The sequence below is a fragment of the Mirounga angustirostris genome, unplaced genomic scaffold (assembly GCF_029215605.1).
Source record: "Mirounga angustirostris isolate CCGP_5_RB_7025 unplaced genomic scaffold, mMirAng1.0.hap1 SCAF_4, whole genome shotgun sequence".
Lineage (NCBI taxonomy): Eukaryota > Metazoa > Chordata > Mammalia > Carnivora > Phocidae > Mirounga > Mirounga angustirostris.
Genome location: NW_026991712.1, coordinates 52,927,632 through 52,947,743, shown reverse-complemented (window position 1 = coordinate 52,947,743; position 20,112 = coordinate 52,927,632). Strand labels below are relative to the sequence as shown.

Genomic DNA, 20,112 nt, shown 5'->3' with positions numbered 1-20,112 from the left:
CAACAACAACTCTTCATTAATAATTGATGGGTGGGGAGAACCATGGCAACGAAAGAAAGGGTGTTTTGTCCATTCCAGGGAAATTTTATGGAACATCGTATCTCTGGTTTCTCTCTTCCTTGCTGTTCTTCTGTTTTTCAGTTAATTCCCTTGAGATGAGGAGGGTGGCGATTCAAGCAGTCATACCTCAGGCTGACCGTCCCTCTGGGTGGCGAGGACAAGACCGTGTGAGTGTGCTGTCTCTGCTCTCCTGTGCCCACCGGATGATTATGTGTTGGTGACACCTGGCAAGGACATGGAAAACAAAGTTTTCTTTGTTGGGACAGGTTCTCCTCACCATGCATTTATTTAGCCTTTGCCACATGGGCAGTGGTCAACATCAGACATGGAGATGAAACACATGTTAACATGGATATGGTGATGCTTGTGGCGAAATTTAAACGCCTCCCCAAGCAGAAAAGACTCGGCAACGATGAATACTTTAAAAAAGCTTCATGACTTCACGTGTGTATTCCAAGTTGCCCATAGTAACATATTTTCACTTGAATAATATTCCAAACCTTAAGGTATAGTCTCACCTATTCTAAGCCTCATGATCTACCTTTTTAAAAAAGACAAATCCCTAGAGGTTAAGAGAGTTGTGTAAAATTATATAGCCAGTCAATGGCAATGACACAGTGTGGACGTCGGCCCTCTGTTTGCTTTACAAGATCATTCACAGCCCCTAAATAAATGGCCTGTTGCATAAGACATCCACACAGCAGATGGTGGGGTCCAAACGGGAATAAAGACTAGAAGCAAAGAGTCCAAGCAAGTCAAGAACAAATGTCATCCATGAAACACTTACTGGGCACTCGTTACATGCCAGGTTCATTGACAATGGCTTTAAATGTCACAACTACCCCACATGGTAAGTACTATTCTTGTTCCTGCTTTATGGATGAGGAAACCAAGGCATGGGGCCAAGGTCATGGAACTTGGCCAAGGTCATGGAACTTGTAATGGCAGGGTCAGCGCTTGTCTTGAGCTCTACCGATGCCAAGGCTTGTGTCTGACCCTGTTACACCTCTGCCTCTCAGTCATAATAATAGGAGGGCCCCTGGCTTTTGATTCCTCTTATACCTCTTACCAGACCCTTTGCATCATCTGCTCTCCTGACATTAAATATCTTCCCCGCACCTGGGATCCTCAACAGCTACAAAAAACGAGTTTTTATAAGAAAAGATAAATGATATTTCAAGAAAATATACAGCATTGCCATATATAGAAGAGCAGACATGTAATGAATTTAGACACTTAATTATCTAGAAGCCAACATGGCCACGGAAGTACCATGACCAATGAACAGTCATGGGAACATTCCTAAGGCATACTTATAGAACTGAATTTCTCTAGTACAGGCACTAGCACTTTTTATTTTCTTTCAATTCAAAGGAATATACATCAGCATTATCTTCTTAGATGTTAATTCAAAAAATTAAACAGGTAAGTGAAAACCTAACATTTTAAACCACTGTTGCTATGATTCTGAATTATTCTGTACCATTGGTCTTAATATTTTGCTAAAGCTGGGTAGGAGTGAGGGCCAGAAGAGGTGAGTTAACATACATTATTTTTTAAAAACAAAAGCTTTGGAGTTCAGTGTATGCATTTGACATGGATAGATATGTAGGTCTTTCCAGGAGCAGAATCTCGACCCCTCCTTCCCCCCTACAGCACCCTGCATCCCATCCCTGACCAGGGTGCATTACAGCAAACCAGAGGGAATGAATGCTTCAGGTGTTCACAGCCACTGTGGTGATCTAGAATGTGCTTATATGAATTGTTTTAAGTGGTCGAGACAATTTTTAAAAATCTAAAAATTATTACAGAATTCATAGAATCCCAAGAATACTGCCTTATTTAGTGAGAGAACTAGGAGAAGTTTAGTTGACATGACAGTGACCCAACGTCCATCAGCTGGTTGACAATGTGGAAGGTTTTCTAAATTGTGCAAAAGTGCCACACCCCTTTCATGTGAGGTGATATGAGATGACAGGGTGCTCTTCATCCAACGAATATTTATGAAGTTCTTACTATGCACCAGGCACCCTTCTAGAATGTGGGTACCTAGCGGTGAACAATGCCAAGTCTCTGCCCTCATGGAGCATACATTCTAGTGGGGACACAGACAATACATACAAACAAGTAAGATCATTTTAGTGATAAGTGCTTGAAGAAAATAAAATAGGTCAATAGGCAAAGCCTCATGAAGGGAGAGGGCGTTTACTTATTTAGGGTGGTGAGAAAAGTCCCTCTGAGAGGTTCCCTTTTATCTTTACGGCACTCTGAAGAAAGGGGCAGCAATGACAGAGGCCTCCTAGGTGCAGAGAGCCAAAGGGGCCAGAAGACATTGTGTGGAGGCTGGGGGTAGGAAGACAGGAGGTGGTAGATTCAGGAAAGACCTCCTGGCTGCGATTGAGGAATTTGAATTGAATGTTGCTCTAAGTGCTAGGGAAGCCATTGGAGAATATTAAGAAAGCGAGACATCTGATTAATGCTTTAAAAAGATCCCTTTGGCTCCTTCGAGAATGGATTGGAGACAGCCTGGAGAGGAGCCCTGCAGTCTAGTTAAGAGGTTTTGCACTATCTGGGGGGAAAGATGTACTGGTGATTTAGACTAGGGCGTGGCAGTGGTGGTAGGAAGGGGCTGGATTCATGCAGAATCAGGCAGAGTCTGGGACACGTTGAAGGATGGGAAAAAACGAAGACAAATCTTTCAAAGAATCAGGGGTGAATCAAGGGGAGTCAAGGGTGAATCCCAGCTTCTGGCCCAAGAAGCTGGAGGGATGGTGGTACCACTTACTTAAATGGGAAAACTGATGATGTGGTTGGTTTGAGGAAGGAGCGAGGACCAGGCTTTTGAAAATTCCAAAGACACCATTTGAGGATTATGGAGGAATAACCCCTGATTACAGTCTTTACTCCTGCTAATGGCTTTATTAACTCGGGCTTTCAGGGCCTGAGTGTATAGTCCTGTCCAGCAGCCGCCCCTGCCGATCCACCCCAGACCTGGGTTTTATGGGGTGCAACGCAGCGGAAGCCAGAACCCGCATCACATGTTGGCTGTGGCTCAGTTCTGTGTGACGACCAGTATGACCTAACTTGTGAGCTTTCCTTGAGATTTTTTATAGCAAGACAATCATGGTTGAAAGCTTTTTATTGTAGCGGGGGCTGAGGTTGGGGAAGGGGAGGGGGTAGCTGGCATAGGAACGGACATTTATTTAGTGCTCACAAATGTGAGAGGCAGGCTACTAGTTTAGGTATCATTTCTTTTAATCCTCACAAAACCCCTGCCAGTGAAGTGCTGTTATCTGCATTTTGCAGATAAGATCATTTAGACGTGGAGCCAGGAGGTGGCCCGCAGAGCATCCCGGAGTTCGAAGTAGCAGTAGTAGTAATTTAGCGAGGGCTTGTTAAACGAAGTGCCTTGGAGTGCTATCTGCTTTCATCTTCACTGCAACCCTAGGATAAATAGATGGCCATCATGTCCACGTCCTCGATAAGGGAGTGGAGAAGTTCAGTCTGTTGCCGCACAGTAAGCGGTGGGGCCAGTACTTGAACACAGGCCGTCTCGTACCAGCTGACCTTGGAACTAGCTCTGAATGACGTCAAGGCACTGCTCTTTCCATCCCTCCACCCTGCCACGGAGCTGAGGGAAATACGGTGTGCCCTAAAGTAAAGCCCTGCACAGCACGATGCTGGCCGTCTCTCCCAGTGGTCTCCACATTTCAATCTTCGTTTTTAAAAAATCTTTATTAGTTTTATATCTTAACTGTTTCTAAGTTCTATTTTGGGGCATTTTCTATTAAGTATATAGTAGACTCGGAGAGTACTATATGGTATTTTTTCTAAATAAAAAGAAATAGGGGGGCGCCTGGGTGGCTCAGTTGGTTAAGCGACTGCCTTCGGCTCAGGTCACGATCCTGGAGTCCCGGGATCGAGTCCCGCATCGGGCTCCCTGCTCGGCGGGGGGTCTGCTTCTCCCTCTGACCCTCTTCCCTCTCATGCTGTCTGTCTCTCATTCTCTCTCTCTCAAATAAATAAATAAAATCTTAAAAAAAAAAGAAATAGGCAAATAGATAAATATTTTTAGAAGTATAATCTCCATTTTATTTTTTTCCAGAGAACCGTTTTTCTTCAGTCTTTAAGGACTCAGCTCCTGACATGGGCTTTGGTGGAGGTCGTGGGGCAGCACCCGCGGGTCTAAATCAGGGTGGGGGTGTTGGGTCCTCCTGGGCTTCATGAGAGCGAGTCCTGGCTACCTTGCTGTGAAAGGCACAGCTCACACAGCAATGGAGTTTCACACACAGCTTGGGGAGCACACAAGCACAACACACAATGAACATACGCCTCTCATTTTTCTGCTGATTAGGTGTGACCTCAGAAGAGTTTCAAGAACTTTAGTCTGCAGAGATCATGGTTAATTTCTCCCCCATGTTGGGTAGATATGGGTTATATCAGTCAGTCCCAGATAGGGAGAATACACTTCTCCCGACCACTGTATTCTAGCGATGAGACACATCACAGGCAGCAAGACTAGTGAATGCTCCATGTTGGTCAGTGCCAGGCACTGTGCTCAACGATACGACTCCATGGAGAGGGGCGCCGGGGTGGCTCAGATGGTTAAGCGTCTGCCTTCGGCTCAGGTCATGATCCCAGGGTCCCGGGATTGAGTCCCACATCGAGTTCTCTGCTCAGCGGGGAGCCTGCTTCTCCCTCTCCCTCTGTGGGCCACTCAGCCTACTTGTGCTCTCTGTCAAATAAATAAAATCTTAAAAAAAAAAAAAAACAACTCCATGGAGTGGTTTTATTTTGAGGGCATTGCTTAAGAGAGGTCATGTGACTGAATAGAGGTCACAGTTTGTAAATGCCAGAGTCAGGATTTGCATCTGAGCCTCACACCAGAGCAGTCTTTTTTTTTTTTTTTTTAAAGATTTTATTTATTTGAGAGAGAGAGAATGAGAGACAGAGAGCACGAGAGGGAAGAGGACAGAGGGAGAAGCAGACCCCCTGCTGAGCAGGGAGCCCGATGCAGGACTCGATCCTGGGACTCCAGGATCATGACCTGAGCTGAAGGCAGTCGCTTAACCAACTGAGCCACCCAGGCGCCCACCAGAGCAGTCTTAAGAATGTTGTGTCCCTCTGTAAATATGTTGGAGAGATTTCTTTTCTTTGTGATTTTCTATCTCTCAAATGGAAAAGCCAGCTTCCTTGTCTTGGTTGTAATCTCTTATATTATTCTGAATCCTCCCTCAAGGTGTTAAAAACAAACAAACAAACAAACCCAGCTAAACGTCTGATAATTAAGCACTGCTATTTTAGGTTTGGACACCCTCCTCCAGCCTGATGCCCTCCTGGAATGGCCCTTGGATCGCAGGTTGATTCGCTCTTGGTTCCGTGGGCTTGTTATAGACTGCATGTTTGTGTCCCCCCCCAGTTCATATATTGAAGCTCTCATCCTTAGTGTGGTTATATTTGGATATGGGGTCTTTAAGGAAGTAAATAAGGATAAATGAAGTCAAAAGGCTAGGACCCTGATCCAACAGGATTAGTGTCCTTATAAGAAGAGATACTCAAGGGCTCTCTCTCCACCTGTGTTGTGCCCCCTCTCTTGCCTCCACCAACAGAAAAGGCCATATAAGGACACAGCGAGCAGGTGGCCCTCTACAAGCCACAGAAAGCTCTCACTAGGAGCTGAATTAGCCAGCAGCGTGGCCTGGGACTTCTAGCCTCCTTAACTGTGAGAAAATACATTTTGGTTGTTTAAAGCGATCCAGTCTATGGTATTCTGTTATGGCAGTATGGGCAGACTCATACGGGGTCAAGAACTCTCAGCTTTCTGTCATGAAAAGACAGAGAAAAGAATGCAGATAATTAGAAGAAAAGGCGTGGTCATTCGGGAAAAACAGCTCAAAGAATGCTGTAATTAATGAGGGTCTTCTCCCTGCCCTTATGTCTACGGCCTTCAGCTAGAAAAGACTGCACTTCTAGTTACATTTGCAGCTAGGCAGAACAGCCTTCTCCACTCCACACCTCCGGGAAGATGTCTTACCCAGGGAACTTATTAAAGCCTGATGTTCAGGAAATCTTGTGTCGGCAAATGAATAAATAAAACCCTGCAAACCTTGGGATTTCTCAGAAGGAGAGTATTTCCTTCTCTAGGAAGCATATAAAAGCATCCCCTCCTCAATACCCGGTATCCAAGACGTGTGTGTGTGGGGGAAGCAAACCTTAAATGGGGTTGACAACCTCCTGGTATTTGTTCTGGAGTACAAAGAAAAACGTGTTCTTTAAAGAGCATTTTATAAAACGGGCACTGCTTTGTTCTTCCGTTTGGATATAGTTGAGGCCATCACTGATACGAATTCATTAGAATTTAAAACGTTTAGAGCTTCTGCCCGAAAACCCTATTATACTAGTTTAGAAGGTAGGAATTCATATGCTCTTAGATTCCACCTGGCTCCCCGTCTCCTAGGGGCGGGGACAGCATTCCTGGAGAATTCGGGAACAGTCGCTAGCCCCTAGTCAGTGGACGCGCACCAGTCCTGTGTTTCTGTGGGGTGGTGTTGTAAGATCCAGCCCCCACCAGAAGGAGGCAAACAGTAAGCACCCACGTTTTTTTAAGCCTTGCTAGACAGTATATAACATAAAGAACATTTTTAATAGTGAGCCTTCTCTCTAGGGTAAAACAAAGCCTGGGAAAATAGCATCCCCTCCCCTCCTCTTTAGTTTGAAATAGGAATGGCTGCTAAAACAGTCTAAAGTGTTGGCTGAAACATGGACACAACCAGATAGATGAGAATTTTGTGGTGAAAGAAGACATTAGAAGTGAAAGTAGGATTTCAGTGGGATACCTAGTTAACACAGCCACTCTGTACACTTTCTGTCAAAGCTCTGGTCTAGACTGTCCCAGGTAACCAATGAAATTAGGGACGTCGAACAATCTCGGGCATTGAGATGAGGGTAGAGATACACACGGTGTCCACGGCAGAGAAGAGTGTTAAAATCTTGCTACTGGGAAACCAACAATAGAAGGTATCCTGGCTGGTATCTTACTGGGTAAAATATTTAGGAACTTTAGAGGACATGTAGCTAGTCACACACCACTCAGTAATTTCTCTGCACTTCAGAAGGAGATGATTTAATTAATAAAGCAAAGGGGAAGAAATTCCATTTTGGTTGGTCACAGGGGTAATCTGAAAAAAAGTGTGAACTGGGCTGTTCCAGCCACATGCTACACGTGTTTGCACCCCAGGTGAGCCATATGGTGTATGCTCTCGAACATTCTCAAATCAAAGACAGGAATTAACAGGATTCAGAATAGTGGGTCTCTATAATTCTGTAATTGTAGCTGCCTTTCTAGGTTAGGGGGCTTGTCTCAAACGTGATATTGAGAGCCACTCCGGTCTTTTCATCTTTTCAGGTCTACCAAAATAAATAAATAAATAAAAGTCCCCCAAGCTGAAGATAGCACATGTAGAATAAAAGATACTTTATGTAAAGAAATAAAATCTTATTAAAAAAAAAAAGTCCCCCAGAGGACTGATGGTTAACCTCTGACACCCTCCTCAGCTGATCATTGTTCTTGCCAGAGAGCAAAACTGTTACCTACGTGCTCTCTTCTAAAGTCTACTAACAAGATCCCTCCTTGCATTCTTGCCCTTTCAGAGTAGCCAGCCGTTACTACTATTTGATGAAGGAGGTGACTTTCAAAATTACTCCAGATCCTCGATTATTTAAAAATCAAATTCCAGGAGTATTTTCCGGAAGCTACAAATTCCCAAGTCGCCGCCAGCAGGATGCTTTTCATTGCTGGCTATTCTCCTAGGGAATTTAATAAATATTCATCGACCGGGCACAGCATAATTGATTGAGCCGCTTTCATTTTTATCAGCACTGTAGGAGGCTTAGTGTTTTCTGGAAACCTCTGGAAGTTGCCAGTGGTTGACAATAAGAAGCTTTTGTGAGGTCCTTGGGGAGAGGGGTGGAGAGGAGAAAATAAGGTTAATGTCTGTTATCATAAGCCACTTTGTGAACCTTATCAGGAGTTATAAACCACTGTGGGCATCAACAGTGTGTAGGTCTGTGGATATTCTGTGATAAGCTACAAAAGACCCAATATATTTTTAAACGAATGGTTAGGAATCAAGTTAATTCAAGGCGATTTATCAGACAGCAATCATTTACTATGTCAAATCAATTCTTATATACCATTTAAACCTGATTGCATAGTTCAGCACTCTTATTTTCGGGAATACCTATCAGCATGGATTACTCAAGCTTTGGAAGAAAAAAAAATGATTTCAATTTATGGGTTTTTTTGAACCTTTCAAAATGACATACCCAGAAACAATAATTTCAAAGTCATAAATTTTATAAAGTTATTCATAACGATAAATATCATTTATGTACAGGGTCTTTTTCTTTTTGTTCAGCATCTGAGTTCAGCTATTAATTCTATCAAGCCTTTTGGAAACATACAAATACACTACAGACACAAAAAATCTCCATACATTTCTAACAAGTTGTTTATCAGCAGCTGCAACTCTCCTAGAGTCTCCTACTTTTCTCAAATGCCCGTCGTAACACCTTTTTCCACAGACAAGCTGGGCTAGGCTGGATCGTGAAATACGTGCTGGGGAGTTTACAAGTATCACTGAAGGAATAAAGTACTTCTGGCATTCTGAGTTTTGTCTTTTTCTTGCATGTTTTTATAATTTGTTCTCTAAATTTATGTGCAGGGTTGACCAGATTTCTGGCTATTTGTTTTTCTACTTACTGGAATGCCCGTGAAGGTAACCGGAGGAGACTGCCAAGAAATGCTGAAGCTGCTACCGTTGGGGGTGAACTTGGCCGATCCTGGAATGGTCACGGGGGGCGTGGCCTGTTCCACAGAAAACAGAGAACATTGTTATGAAACAACATTTCTCCTCGCAGTCCTAAGCTATCATTGCCTAAGTAGGGCCCTGAAAGTGGTTTCAGCTGGATTAATAATTTAGACGAATTATCCAACAGGAGTAGATTAAACATAGTCCAAGAGAGTAGCTAGAAATAAACTTTTAATGTATCTCAGCAAGCTATCTAAGGAATAAAAGCAGGAGGTTTTTGATGGTTTCTGAAAATAAATTTATTATATATACATATACCTATTTTAGGACATATTTATGTATAAAACACAATGCTTCACTGTCAAACTGGGAAAGAAACAATCCTATATAGGGATGCCGGGGGGTAAATTGGTACAACATTTGGGGACAGCAGTTTGGCGATATATATATCAAAATTCTTAGTATTTTGTGTATTAGCTATGCCACTTCTAGAATTCATTCTAAGGAAATGGGTACAGGATGTTCATTGCAGAACTATGTATTAGGTACAAAAAACCGGAAATGCAAATGTCCAATAATAGGGAAGTGGGTAAATAAATCATGATCTATCCACAGAGCCTGATGTTGTCGAAGAATGCTGATTGGTATGGGAAAATGTTCATGATATATTAAGTGGCCAAAACAAAGCACAAGAAAAACAGTGTTACAATAAATTCCCTTTTATAAAAAAAATGAGTAAACATCCATAGAACAAAGTCTTGAAGGACATACAAAAAATATTAACCAAGGGGCTTTTTGAATTTTCTTCATTTGCTTGTGTTTTTAACATTTTTGATGCTGAATATTTATAATGTCTATAAATAGAACAATCCCAATATTATGAATACATGGTTTGGGAAGGACCTTTTAGATCACCTACTGCATGTTCCAACTCTCATACAGGTGAGCACCATAGTTGGAATGGGTTCACGCCCATGATTTCGAACCAGTGTTTCTAAATGCAACACTGACAAACTAGAATGAAGAAACTAATTATTCTTTTTGACCAACATAACAAGAATCAGGAATGAAATTTATTGCCTCAGCTAATTTAATTATTAGCTCTATTCCATGGCTCTTGAGTGTTAAGTCTACTAAATCAGTGGCTGGATGTTTCTTCTACAGGTTTCTACATCTAATTATAGATGTAGCTGCTAGTGATGGTGGTTTTATAACTGGCATCGCTGGGAAATATTTTGGTAATACATAGCAATAACCATAAGCTGTTCATGTTATATCCTCTGACTCAATAATTACTCTTCTGGGAATTCAAAGGGGAAAAAAAAAGCTACTGGCACAGAGGTGTTCATAGTAGAGTTATTAATGATAGTGGAAAAAACTGGAGAGACTAAAGAGTAGATACCCAACAATACGAGAATGATTAAAACATTTCGGTGCTTCAATGTAACCGAAAACTATTCAGTTATATGAAAGTGTTTATAAAACCAGGGTGGGAGAACACAATTACAAATATGGACAGAAGATTTTTTTTTTTAAAGTTGCACAAAGTAATTGAGAATTATGGAAAAAAATGTTCTCTTAAAATTTGAATGTTTTGAAATGTCATTAAAACAAATCAATGTTTAAATGAGTTAATAATTGTTGGGGGGACAAAGGAGCTTTAGCCAAGTCCTATTTGCAGGCTTTGTGTGTAAGGTCTTATCAGACTTTCCAGTGAAGCAGATCTGCTTCTGCCCGGCAGGTCTGGGGCAGTCCCAAGAATTTACATTTCTAACAAGTTCCCAGGTGATGCTGACGCTGTTGATTTGGGGAACACTGATAATCGCCTCTCTGATCTGTGAGGATTAGTTACCGATTCAGGAGGCAGGGCATGAAGTCCCAGATTTGGAGCGCAGGGTGATTATGTCATTGTGCCAAAGCTTTATAGTGCTCACCTTCTCATTTATTTTATATTTTATTTAACAGATACTTATATCGTGTGCCAGTCACCCTTCTGAGATCTTTATGATATGAAGGATTTTAATCCTATGACAACCTCTAAGGGATTGGATCTTCAGTCAATATCGGGGAATCCAAGAGCCCACAAGGTCCCTTCGGTGTGAGATCTGGGCTTTAAAAGGAGAAAAAGAAAAAATGAACTCAGCTATCGGGCTACTTGTGTGAGGCTGTTTTTCCACTGGGTTACCCTCTCCTCGCACGGCAGAATGCGACTGCTTTTGGTCGGGGGTCAAAGTGACTACTCTCACGGTCCTTCGCCAGTCACCTGGTAAGCATGGTCGGTGTGCACGAGGTAGAGGGTGGTGGGAGCTGAGCGGCTCAAGGGTGTCATCAGTTTAGTCTCAGTTTTGGCACAAGGAGTCTCTGTTCGGCTTGAATCTGGGATGGGGAAAGTGGGAGGCGAAGCCAGGGACTGAGACGGTGACACTGGGGCCAGGCTGCTCAGTCCATCTGCCACTGAGTCTGTGTTGAGCTTGATCTCAGTGTAGTAAAAGTCCTCTTCTCCATCACTGTAGTCGGAGTCCCCAACACGCCTAGGGCAAAAGAGGGCAAAACGATTATGGGAACCCAGTCTGCTTTCTTGCCTTGAAATCTTGCACTTGCTCTTCCCTCTGTCTGGAATGCTTTTCCTTGGTCTTGTCTGTCTGGCAAACTCTGACTTGCCCAGCAACACTCAACTGTCCACTTCCAGGGAAGCCTTCCTTGACCTCTTAAAAGCAATTTATCCAATCAATCAATTATTCAACAACAATTTATTGAGAATCTATGATGTCCAGGCACTTTTCTAAGGTCTCCTGATATCATGGTGCACAAAGCACAGACTATGTATGACCTGATGGAACTTATATTCTAGTGGGGGAGGCAGACAAGGAACCCATAAAGAAAAGCATATTTAATATATCAGGTGGTGATAAATCCCAGAGAGAAAAATTAAGCAGATTTAGTGTCCTTTAGCAGGGTAATTGAAGGGAAGGCATTTATTTTATTTTATTATTATTTTTATTCTTATGTTAATCCCCATACATTACATCATTAGTTTTAGATGAAGTGTTCCATGATTCATTGTTTGTGCATAAGACCCAGTGCTCCATGCAGTACATGCCCTCTTTAATACCCATCACCAGGCTGACCCATTCTCCCACCCCCCTCCCCTCTAGAACCCTCAGTTTGTTTTTCAGAGTCCATCGTCTCTCATGGTTCGTCTACCCCTCCGATTTCCCCCGCTTCATTGGGAAGGCATTTATTTTAAAGAGTGTTCAGAGGAAGTCTCTCTGAAGAGGTGGCATGTGAGCAGGGGCCTGAGTGATGTGAGGGAAAAACCTGCACCAGGATGCGTGGGCTTTGTAGTCCACGGAATGGCTCTGCATGTTATTCTCAGTGTGACGGAAGCCGGGGGCTTGTGAGGCATCTAAGGTACTTTTTAGAAGGACCACTCCGGCTAGTGTCTGGAGAACAGAGGACAGAGGGCAGGAGCAAGAGCGGGAGGCCAGCAAGGAGGCTGTTGCTATTGATCATCCAGATGCGTGTTGGCAGTGTCTGGGTGAGAGGGGCTGGCGATGGAAGTGACCAGAAGTCAAATTTGGGATGCATTTTGAAGGTTAGGATTCACAATGTAACTCCTCACTGCTAGATCCTCTATGCCTCTAGGCTCCCTTTGAAGTGTATTCATTCTATTTAATTCACTTTCCTTAATTATTTGGCACATTTTTGTAGTTTTTTTTAAACCCTTGTCACCTCCCTAAGACTGTGATTCTCTAGGACTACGTCTTGTTTGTTCTGTGTCACTCCACACATATGGATGTACCTGGCACACAGTAGGTGCCTAGTAAATGTTGAGTGGATGAAGCTGAGGTCCTTGTAGCATGGTGATTATGAGCATTAGTCAGATTTCCCGGGTTCAAATCCTGACACCCTCCAGCTGTGTGTGAGATTGAGGCAGCCTCCATGGCCCAGTGCTTCGGGCTTGTCACTGATGAAATGGGGATAATCATAGTGCCTGCTTTTTGTGAAGATTAAGCAAATAAACATATAGGGTGTAGAAGTGTGCTTCACACATCGTAAGCACTGTTTATTGAAATTAAACTAAAGTTGAAGTTAGAAGGCCCCAATTTTTACTATCACCCAGAGAAATATCTTCTTGGTGCTTTCAAAGTTCTCCCTGAGACATGGGCAACTGTACTTTTCCACACAAAGTTTTGAGTAAAATAAAATAAGTGTCCATCACCTTATTTTTTAAAATTTTTTTCTTACTTTAGTCAGATGACTTTTTCTTAATTCTGTTTTATTTTTTTCTAAGATTTTATTTATTTATTTGAGGGAGAGAGAGAGAGAGCATGAGCTGGTGGGGAGGGGCAGAGGTAGATGGAGAGGCAGACTCCGCGCTGAGCAGGGAGCCCAAGGAGGGGGGCGGGCTGGATCCCAGGACCCTGAGATCATGACCTGAGCCGAAAGCAGACGCTTAACGGACTGAACCACCCAGGCGCCCCTGTCCATCACCTTAGAAAAGATTTATTCAATTTGTTAATTTCTAGAGAATTGGCACACATCTAGCAACCTGGTTTTATAGGATGGCCTCTGTACATCTCCCTCCCATGAGGTATCCCCAAATTTCATGAACATATCCAGCAGTAGTAGATCACTCACTTGGAATAAACTGCCTACCCCCCCGGCCCCAACTTCCAAGCCCTATATAGAATCTAAAATAAAAATCTCCCCTTCTACTCAGCCTTTCTGTCTGGTCAAATCTGCGGCTTCTCCCAACCTTGTCCCATTTCCCCTGAGCTCTCAGGCCGAGGCGTCTGGGGAGGTGTCTCTGGACTGTACCAGGTCTGGCGGGGCTTGGCTTTCTGACAAGCATACCATTAAAGACCCCAGAGAGTGGGCCCAAGAATGTGCGCCTGTTCTATTCCTGTCCCCACTTCCTTTCCAGTAAAGGGCAGGCCGAGTTGTTACTGGCTGCTGAGGGCTACTAATAGACACACAGGCCTCGGGGAAACTGTGTGTCCCAGATGGGGATAAATCAGGATCAGCCTCTGCTGTACAAGAGTGGAGTGAGATTTAAGAGAAAAACAGTGTATTTTTTATGCTCTTGCAGCTATATCAGATGCGATATATATTCTATATTCTGGCTTTGGTATGTTCCCCTTCTCTCCCCACCAGCCAACATTCATTAAAATGTTCCATTGTCCTACATCACATAATTGAGCTCATGGATTAAAGCAAAGGTGATTACCCCCTCCCAGTCTGTGAGAGCTCAGGCCTCAGGCTTCATATACACACAGACTGGCCTCGGAGTTCTGCTAACCCAGGCCTGTCCCTGGGCAGTGGCTGGCAGGGCTGTGAATCCTAATTCACCAAGGCAATTTTAAGAGCACAGTGTAAAAAGGGAATCCTAGGGAAGCGAATAGTAGTGGCTGCATTTTGAATTTTACCCACCATGAGAGCAGCGCGGGAGCTCAAAGGAAAATCGTGAGATGCCACTTATAAACGGTCTATAAATACATATGTGCAGCATGCACTTCTTCGATGTACTAAGTAGGGTTCAGTTTTCTGGGCAGATGGACTTGAAAACAAATACCCTAGCTCCTGATTATAGCTTTGGGAAGTTTTTTTTCTAAACCTTTAAATAACTCTGAGCTATTTGCATTATGAGTTGTCCTGACAATGAGGTTTGAGGGGAGACACTGCAGGATTTCCTTCCCTGGAGCCTTCAGGAACAGGAATGAGGGTGTTCTGCCCTGCAGTGTTTGGGTGTGGTATTTCTTGGAGGGTGAAGGTAGACAGCCCCTCTGGTGAGGGGAGCAGAAGCCCAGTCTTGCGGCACCACACCCACAACACTCCGTAACCTTCTGTGTGCTATACTCTGGAAGGTTCTGGCTGTGTCCCCAAACCTCGGCACTATGGGTAAGCGTGCTAGATCCCTGCTTCTCTCCACAGTCCTTGAAGGAGCCCACCTGCACAGATCAGCAGAATCACCTTAGAACCCATTTTTATTTTCTTTTTTATACCACTTTTGTATGGATGATGCATTTCCTAAATTTGTCCCTTGCTGGGCAGCGTGACTGTAGTGTTTATTTCTCGACGCTCATCTTGTTGAAAGGACTCCTTTGTCCAAGCGTCTGGGGACTTGGTCATGCATTTGGATTTGCCTTATATATACTGGTTATGACATACAGCCTCCCAAGGTCCTTCTGTGTCTGACGTCCCTGGGCAGGAAAGACCCAGGGACTAAAGGACAAGACTGCTGAACCTCCACCACCCCTCTGGTAGGACCCCTAGTCACTGCTGCTGGAAACTCTGTGTTCTTTTTCCTTAGGACGGTTTTTATATAACACAAGGAAAAGCATAGAGCGTATAGATAAAGGGCTTATTGGAGCAACGAAAAATGATGGAGCCAAGTCACCAGCTATCATAAGAGTAGAAACCACAGCACTGATGGACACAGTGGTTCTTAAGCCCTTTTGAGGCTATATACATGCTTCTGAGGCTCAAAGTCACAAATACTCCTATTGGGAAAAAATGCACATTTAATCTGACAGAAAATTTCAGGGGGTCCAAGGAACCCACCCCACCCTAGTGTTCTATATTTTTCAAATACAGACATTCTCACATACATTTTATTTTTGACCCTTACACATGACCCTGCTGGGCTGATATTACTATTAGCCTCATTTTCAGAGGGTACTGAGGCTCAGAGCAGTGGATTGCCTAAGGTCACTTAGTAAGCAAATTGGGGAGGCTTTGCAAGGTTAAATCCACATTCTTTCCACTGTGCCCGATTGGTCTGTGTGATCTGAGTGGCCATCTCCACAGGGATTACAAAGACCAAGCAAGCCCAGTCTCTATTCCTGTGTTCAGACTTAGTGTGGTGTGTAATTTCTGAGTGCAGGTGGCCCGAGATTGAGCTCCTGGAGGCCACACCACACCTGAACGGAGGGTTGCCTTACCCAAGATGGATGGTCCGTATGTGTTTCTGGATCCCCGCCGCAGTGCTCAGCACCTTCCCGCAGTTCTTCCACAGGCATTTGAACATCACCTTCATAGAATTCTGTAAACAGGAGAAAGTTACATTAAAATGAAAACTAACCCACCCATATTTTCTGTCATCCCAACACATTTTCTCCACCTTCGTTAGAAAGGAACAACTTGGGGCGCCTGGGTGGCTCAGTTGGTTGGGCGACTGCCTTTGGCTCAGGTCATGATCCTGGAGTCCCAGGATCGAGTCCCGCGTCAGGCTCCCTGCTCGGCAGGGAGTCTGCTTCTCTCTCTGCCCCTCCCCCCTCTCATGTGCTCTCTCTCATTCTCTCTCTCAAATAAATAAATAAAATCTTTAAAAAAAAAAAAAAGAAAGGAACAACTTGGGCGCCTGGGAGGCTCAGTCGGTTAAGCGTCTGTCTTCGGCTCAGGTCATGATCCCAGGGTCCTCGGATCGAGTAGTGCATCAGGCTCCTTGCTCAGCGGGGAGCCTACTTTTCCCTCTCCCCCTCTTTTCCACTTGTGCTCTCTTTCTCTCAACTAACTAACTAAATCTTAAAAAAAGAAAAGTAACAATTTGGGGAGCCTGGATGACTCAGTCAGTTAAGCGTCTGACTTGATTTTGGCTCAGGTCATGATCTCATGGTCGTGGGATCGGGCCCTGCGTTGGACTGGGTGCTCAGCGGGGACTCTGCTTCAGATTCTCTTCCACTCCTTCTTCCTTTGCCCCTCTACCTTGCACTCTCTCTCTCTCTCTTCCTCCAAAATAAATAAATAAATATTTTTTTAAAAAAGGTAACAACTTCCCATCATCTTGACTATAACTCAGCATACCATTCTAGGGAGCACCCTCCTCCCTGCCAGCTGGTGAGGATCTTGGTGATCTCAGGCATTTTTCTGCATCCTTCATGGATACTAAGTTGCCCTGAATATTTAGTTCACTTTTATTAAGGTGGTCACAGTGTCATTTAGGCGTTAATGACGGTAACTAACATCAGTTGAGCACTTACCATATGCCAAGTGCTGTTACGAAAGTTTACCTCATTTAATTCTAAGAGATAGATACTATCATTGCCACCATTTTATTTTATTTTATTTTATTTTTATTATTTATTTTATTTATTTATTTGACAGAGAGATACACAGTGATAGAGGGAACACAAGCAGGGGGAGTGGGAGAGGGAGAAGCAGGCTTCCCGCAGAGCAGGGAGCCCGACACGGGGCTCGATCCCCAGGACCCTGAGATCATGACCTGAGCCGAAGGCAGACGCTTAACGACTGAGCCACCCAGGCACCCTGCCACCATTTTACAGATTCATAGAGGGTGTCAGTAAATTGTGCCCAGCTTCTAGCAAAGCTGGGAATGCAGGAAGTTGGGCACCAGGAACTGCCCTTTCCACCAGGATACAATGCCACCTTCTTTTCAAGGGTCTCAGTGTTTTCCCAAAATAGTCCAGCACAGTGATTGAAAGCACTGATTTTGGACTCACTTTCTCAAGTCCTTGGTTCCCTTACTTATTAAGTAGGAACAATAAGAGTACCTGTCCCAGAGGGTTATTATGGGATTAAATGAGTTCGTGAAAGTGAATCCTTTAGCACAACACCAACAGGAGTAATTATTCAACCAGTGGTAGTTGTTATGGTATTATTATGATTATACTTCCTGAAATGAATTTGACAGGAGATTCGTTTTTCTCCAGAGAGGGCCCTTGTCCTTGGGATGCCACTGCTTTGCTGATTATTCCCATAGGCCTGGTGACAGTCACTTCTGTGTGCTCACCGATCCCCGTTTCCTTTTCCTCCTGAGCACACGGCTACACCTCATTTCCCAGCCTCCCTTGCGGTCAGGTGGGGACGTGTGACTGACTTAGGACTAATGGAATGTGGGCAGAAGTGGTAGATATTCCTTCTAAGACTTGTCCCTAAACTACCGGGCAGTGCCATTCCAGCCCAGGCTGCTGACTGGACGCAGAGGATGCTCAAGGACTCAGGGGACCCACTTGATCAGGGCTTCTTAATCTTTTGTTTGCTATGCACCCTTTTGGCAGTTCCACATGAAACCTAGGCAGAGTAATATTTTTTAACATTTAAAATGAAACATATAGAAATACAAAGAAGAGCAAGTATACTGAAATACAGTTATCAAAATATTAAAAATATTTTGTGATATGGTTGGTACGGTATGTATTCTTTAATGAACATATTGAATAACAAGGTCTTCAAGTGAGTCTAATAACTACCATCATTTCAAAGTCGTGTTAAGCCTAAGTGAGATTTCATGATATCTGCTAAAATTATAACATGATATGAAACTATCTCTCCTTTCTATTGGTGGTAAAGTCACACAGGCGGCACTAATATTGTGGTTTGTTGCTGTCAATCATAACTGCAGGAGATGCTGAATTATAGTTAAGAGGTTAATGACAATGAAAATATACTTTTTTCCTACTCCAAGGTCACAGACCCTCTGAATTCTGTCCACCCTTCTGGGGACCTGTGGACTCCAGGTTAAGAATCCCCGTAATAGGTGGAAGGAGCCTGGGTCCCTGGAGGACTGTGTGGAGCGCAGGTACTCCCGTCACCACTCCCAGCTGACCTGAGTGGATTGTGACATACGAAATAAATAAACCTTTATGGTATTAAGGCACTGAGGTTTGGAAATAGGCTGTTCCAAAGGTAGGCCTACCCTTACCAATAAACACAGTGGCGGGAACACCTTCCCTGAACTGGTAGGATTGATGTAGCTTTGTTTCCAAGTCCAGTAGGATTTCTGCCATCCAGCCCTTGTGGGGCTGCCCGGGATATGCCCTGTGTTATGGGGCAATCATTTACACATTTAGAAGACGACGCCTTCAGGTATTCCTGATGGGATTAGTATCCTGATCCAGACAGCCACCCCCACCGAAGACTTTTTGTACATTTCTCAATTGAAAAGACACTTGGAACCTTCCAGAACGGAGGAGGAGCCTGTGTGTTGGGGAAGGGCCACTTCCAGCATGGCTAGTGGAGGGAAAATCACAGTAGCACACAGCGGCAGCCAGCTAGAGCGGACTAGCGACAGCCCCACCCTGCCTGGGGGCTCCGTGAGCCGGCAGCCCCGCAGCGTCGCCAAGGCTCTGCCTGGGTGGCTGGCATTGACAACACCGCAAGCCAGCCTTTCCTGCCTCAGCGCCGGGGCGTCACCGGCAGCTGGGGGATGCTCGCCCTGGCAGCGGGCTGCTCTGAGCTATCCAGGAGCTGCCGCTCCACGGAGCTGGGGCCGGAGCCCAAGAAGGGTGTGAAGGAAGCTGAGAAGCAAACACATACTTAGGAGACTTTAAAGTCCACAATCCTGATGAGTCTGTGTTTATTCTTTTTTTTTCTTTTTTTTAAAGATTTTGTTTATTTATTTGAGAGAGAGAATGAGATCGAGAGAGAGAGCATGAGAAGGGGGAGGGTCAGAGGGAGAAGCAGACTCCCCGCCGAGCAGGGAGCCCGATGCGGGACTCGATCCCGGGACTCCAGGATCATGACCTGAGCCGAAGGCAGTCGCTTAACCAACTGAGCCACCCAGGCGCCCAAGTCTGTGTTTATTCTAAGGAGACTGTTCACAAGTCTCAGGCTCTCTGATCTCCTGGGGCCACTGATCTAAACACACAGGCTGTAGGGTGGACAAAAGGGGGAGAATTTAGATCTTACCCCTCAGCCCCAAATATTCACAGGAAGGAGCTCTGCTTGGTATTTTGTATTCAAAGCATAGAATGACTTAACAATATTAATAAACAAACCCTCACACTAGGAGTGCTTTTTACCCATTTTTCAAACAATGAAGGTAAACTATTAAAAAATATCTTCCACTTAAGGGAATTAATGACTCAATCTGAAATTACATGTACCTCAGAGTCCAAATGGCTGTCTGGAAATAAAGTCATGATAGATGAAAACACTTCTTGATTTATTCCAAACCTTTTTGCTGATGGTATTCTTTGATTAATTAGACTAAACAGCTACTTAGCAAGGAATATTCCAGGTGCCAGAGAGAGAGAGAGAGAGAGAGAGAGAGAGAGAAGCTGCTCTCCAGGAACTTAAATGCTAGTGGGGGAGAGACAGAAATGCTAATAAATGGTGACTGCCTCAGCTATGGTAGATTTCTTGGAGAGGGATGTGGAGCGGCTGTAGGTCAGAGAAGACCTCTAGAAGCTGACTTTTGAGCCAGGACCCAAAGGTTGGAGCAGCAGGTAGCCATGCTAAGAGTTGGGAGTTTTCCAGGGGAGAGGGGAAGAAGAGCTTG

General features: G+C 44.2%; 1 protein-coding gene across 2 annotated transcripts in view; it reads right to left on the bottom strand.

Moving 5' to 3' along the window:
- Positions 1-20,112, bottom strand: part of ZNF704 (zinc finger protein 704) — a 237,991-nt gene that overhangs the window by 13,191 nt on the left and 204,688 nt on the right. For both annotated transcript variants that reach the window (XM_045896328.3, XM_064588169.1), the window contains exons 5-8: positions 15,815-15,915; positions 11,134-11,401; positions 8,822-8,926; positions 187-284 (exon numbers count right to left, since the gene is read on the bottom strand). In XM_045896328.3, the coding sequence (XP_045752284.1) occupies positions 187-284; positions 8,822-8,926; positions 11,134-11,401; positions 15,815-15,915 (572 nt within the window). The remainder of the gene's footprint in view (positions 1-186; positions 285-8,821; positions 8,927-11,133; positions 11,402-15,814; positions 15,916-20,112) is intronic.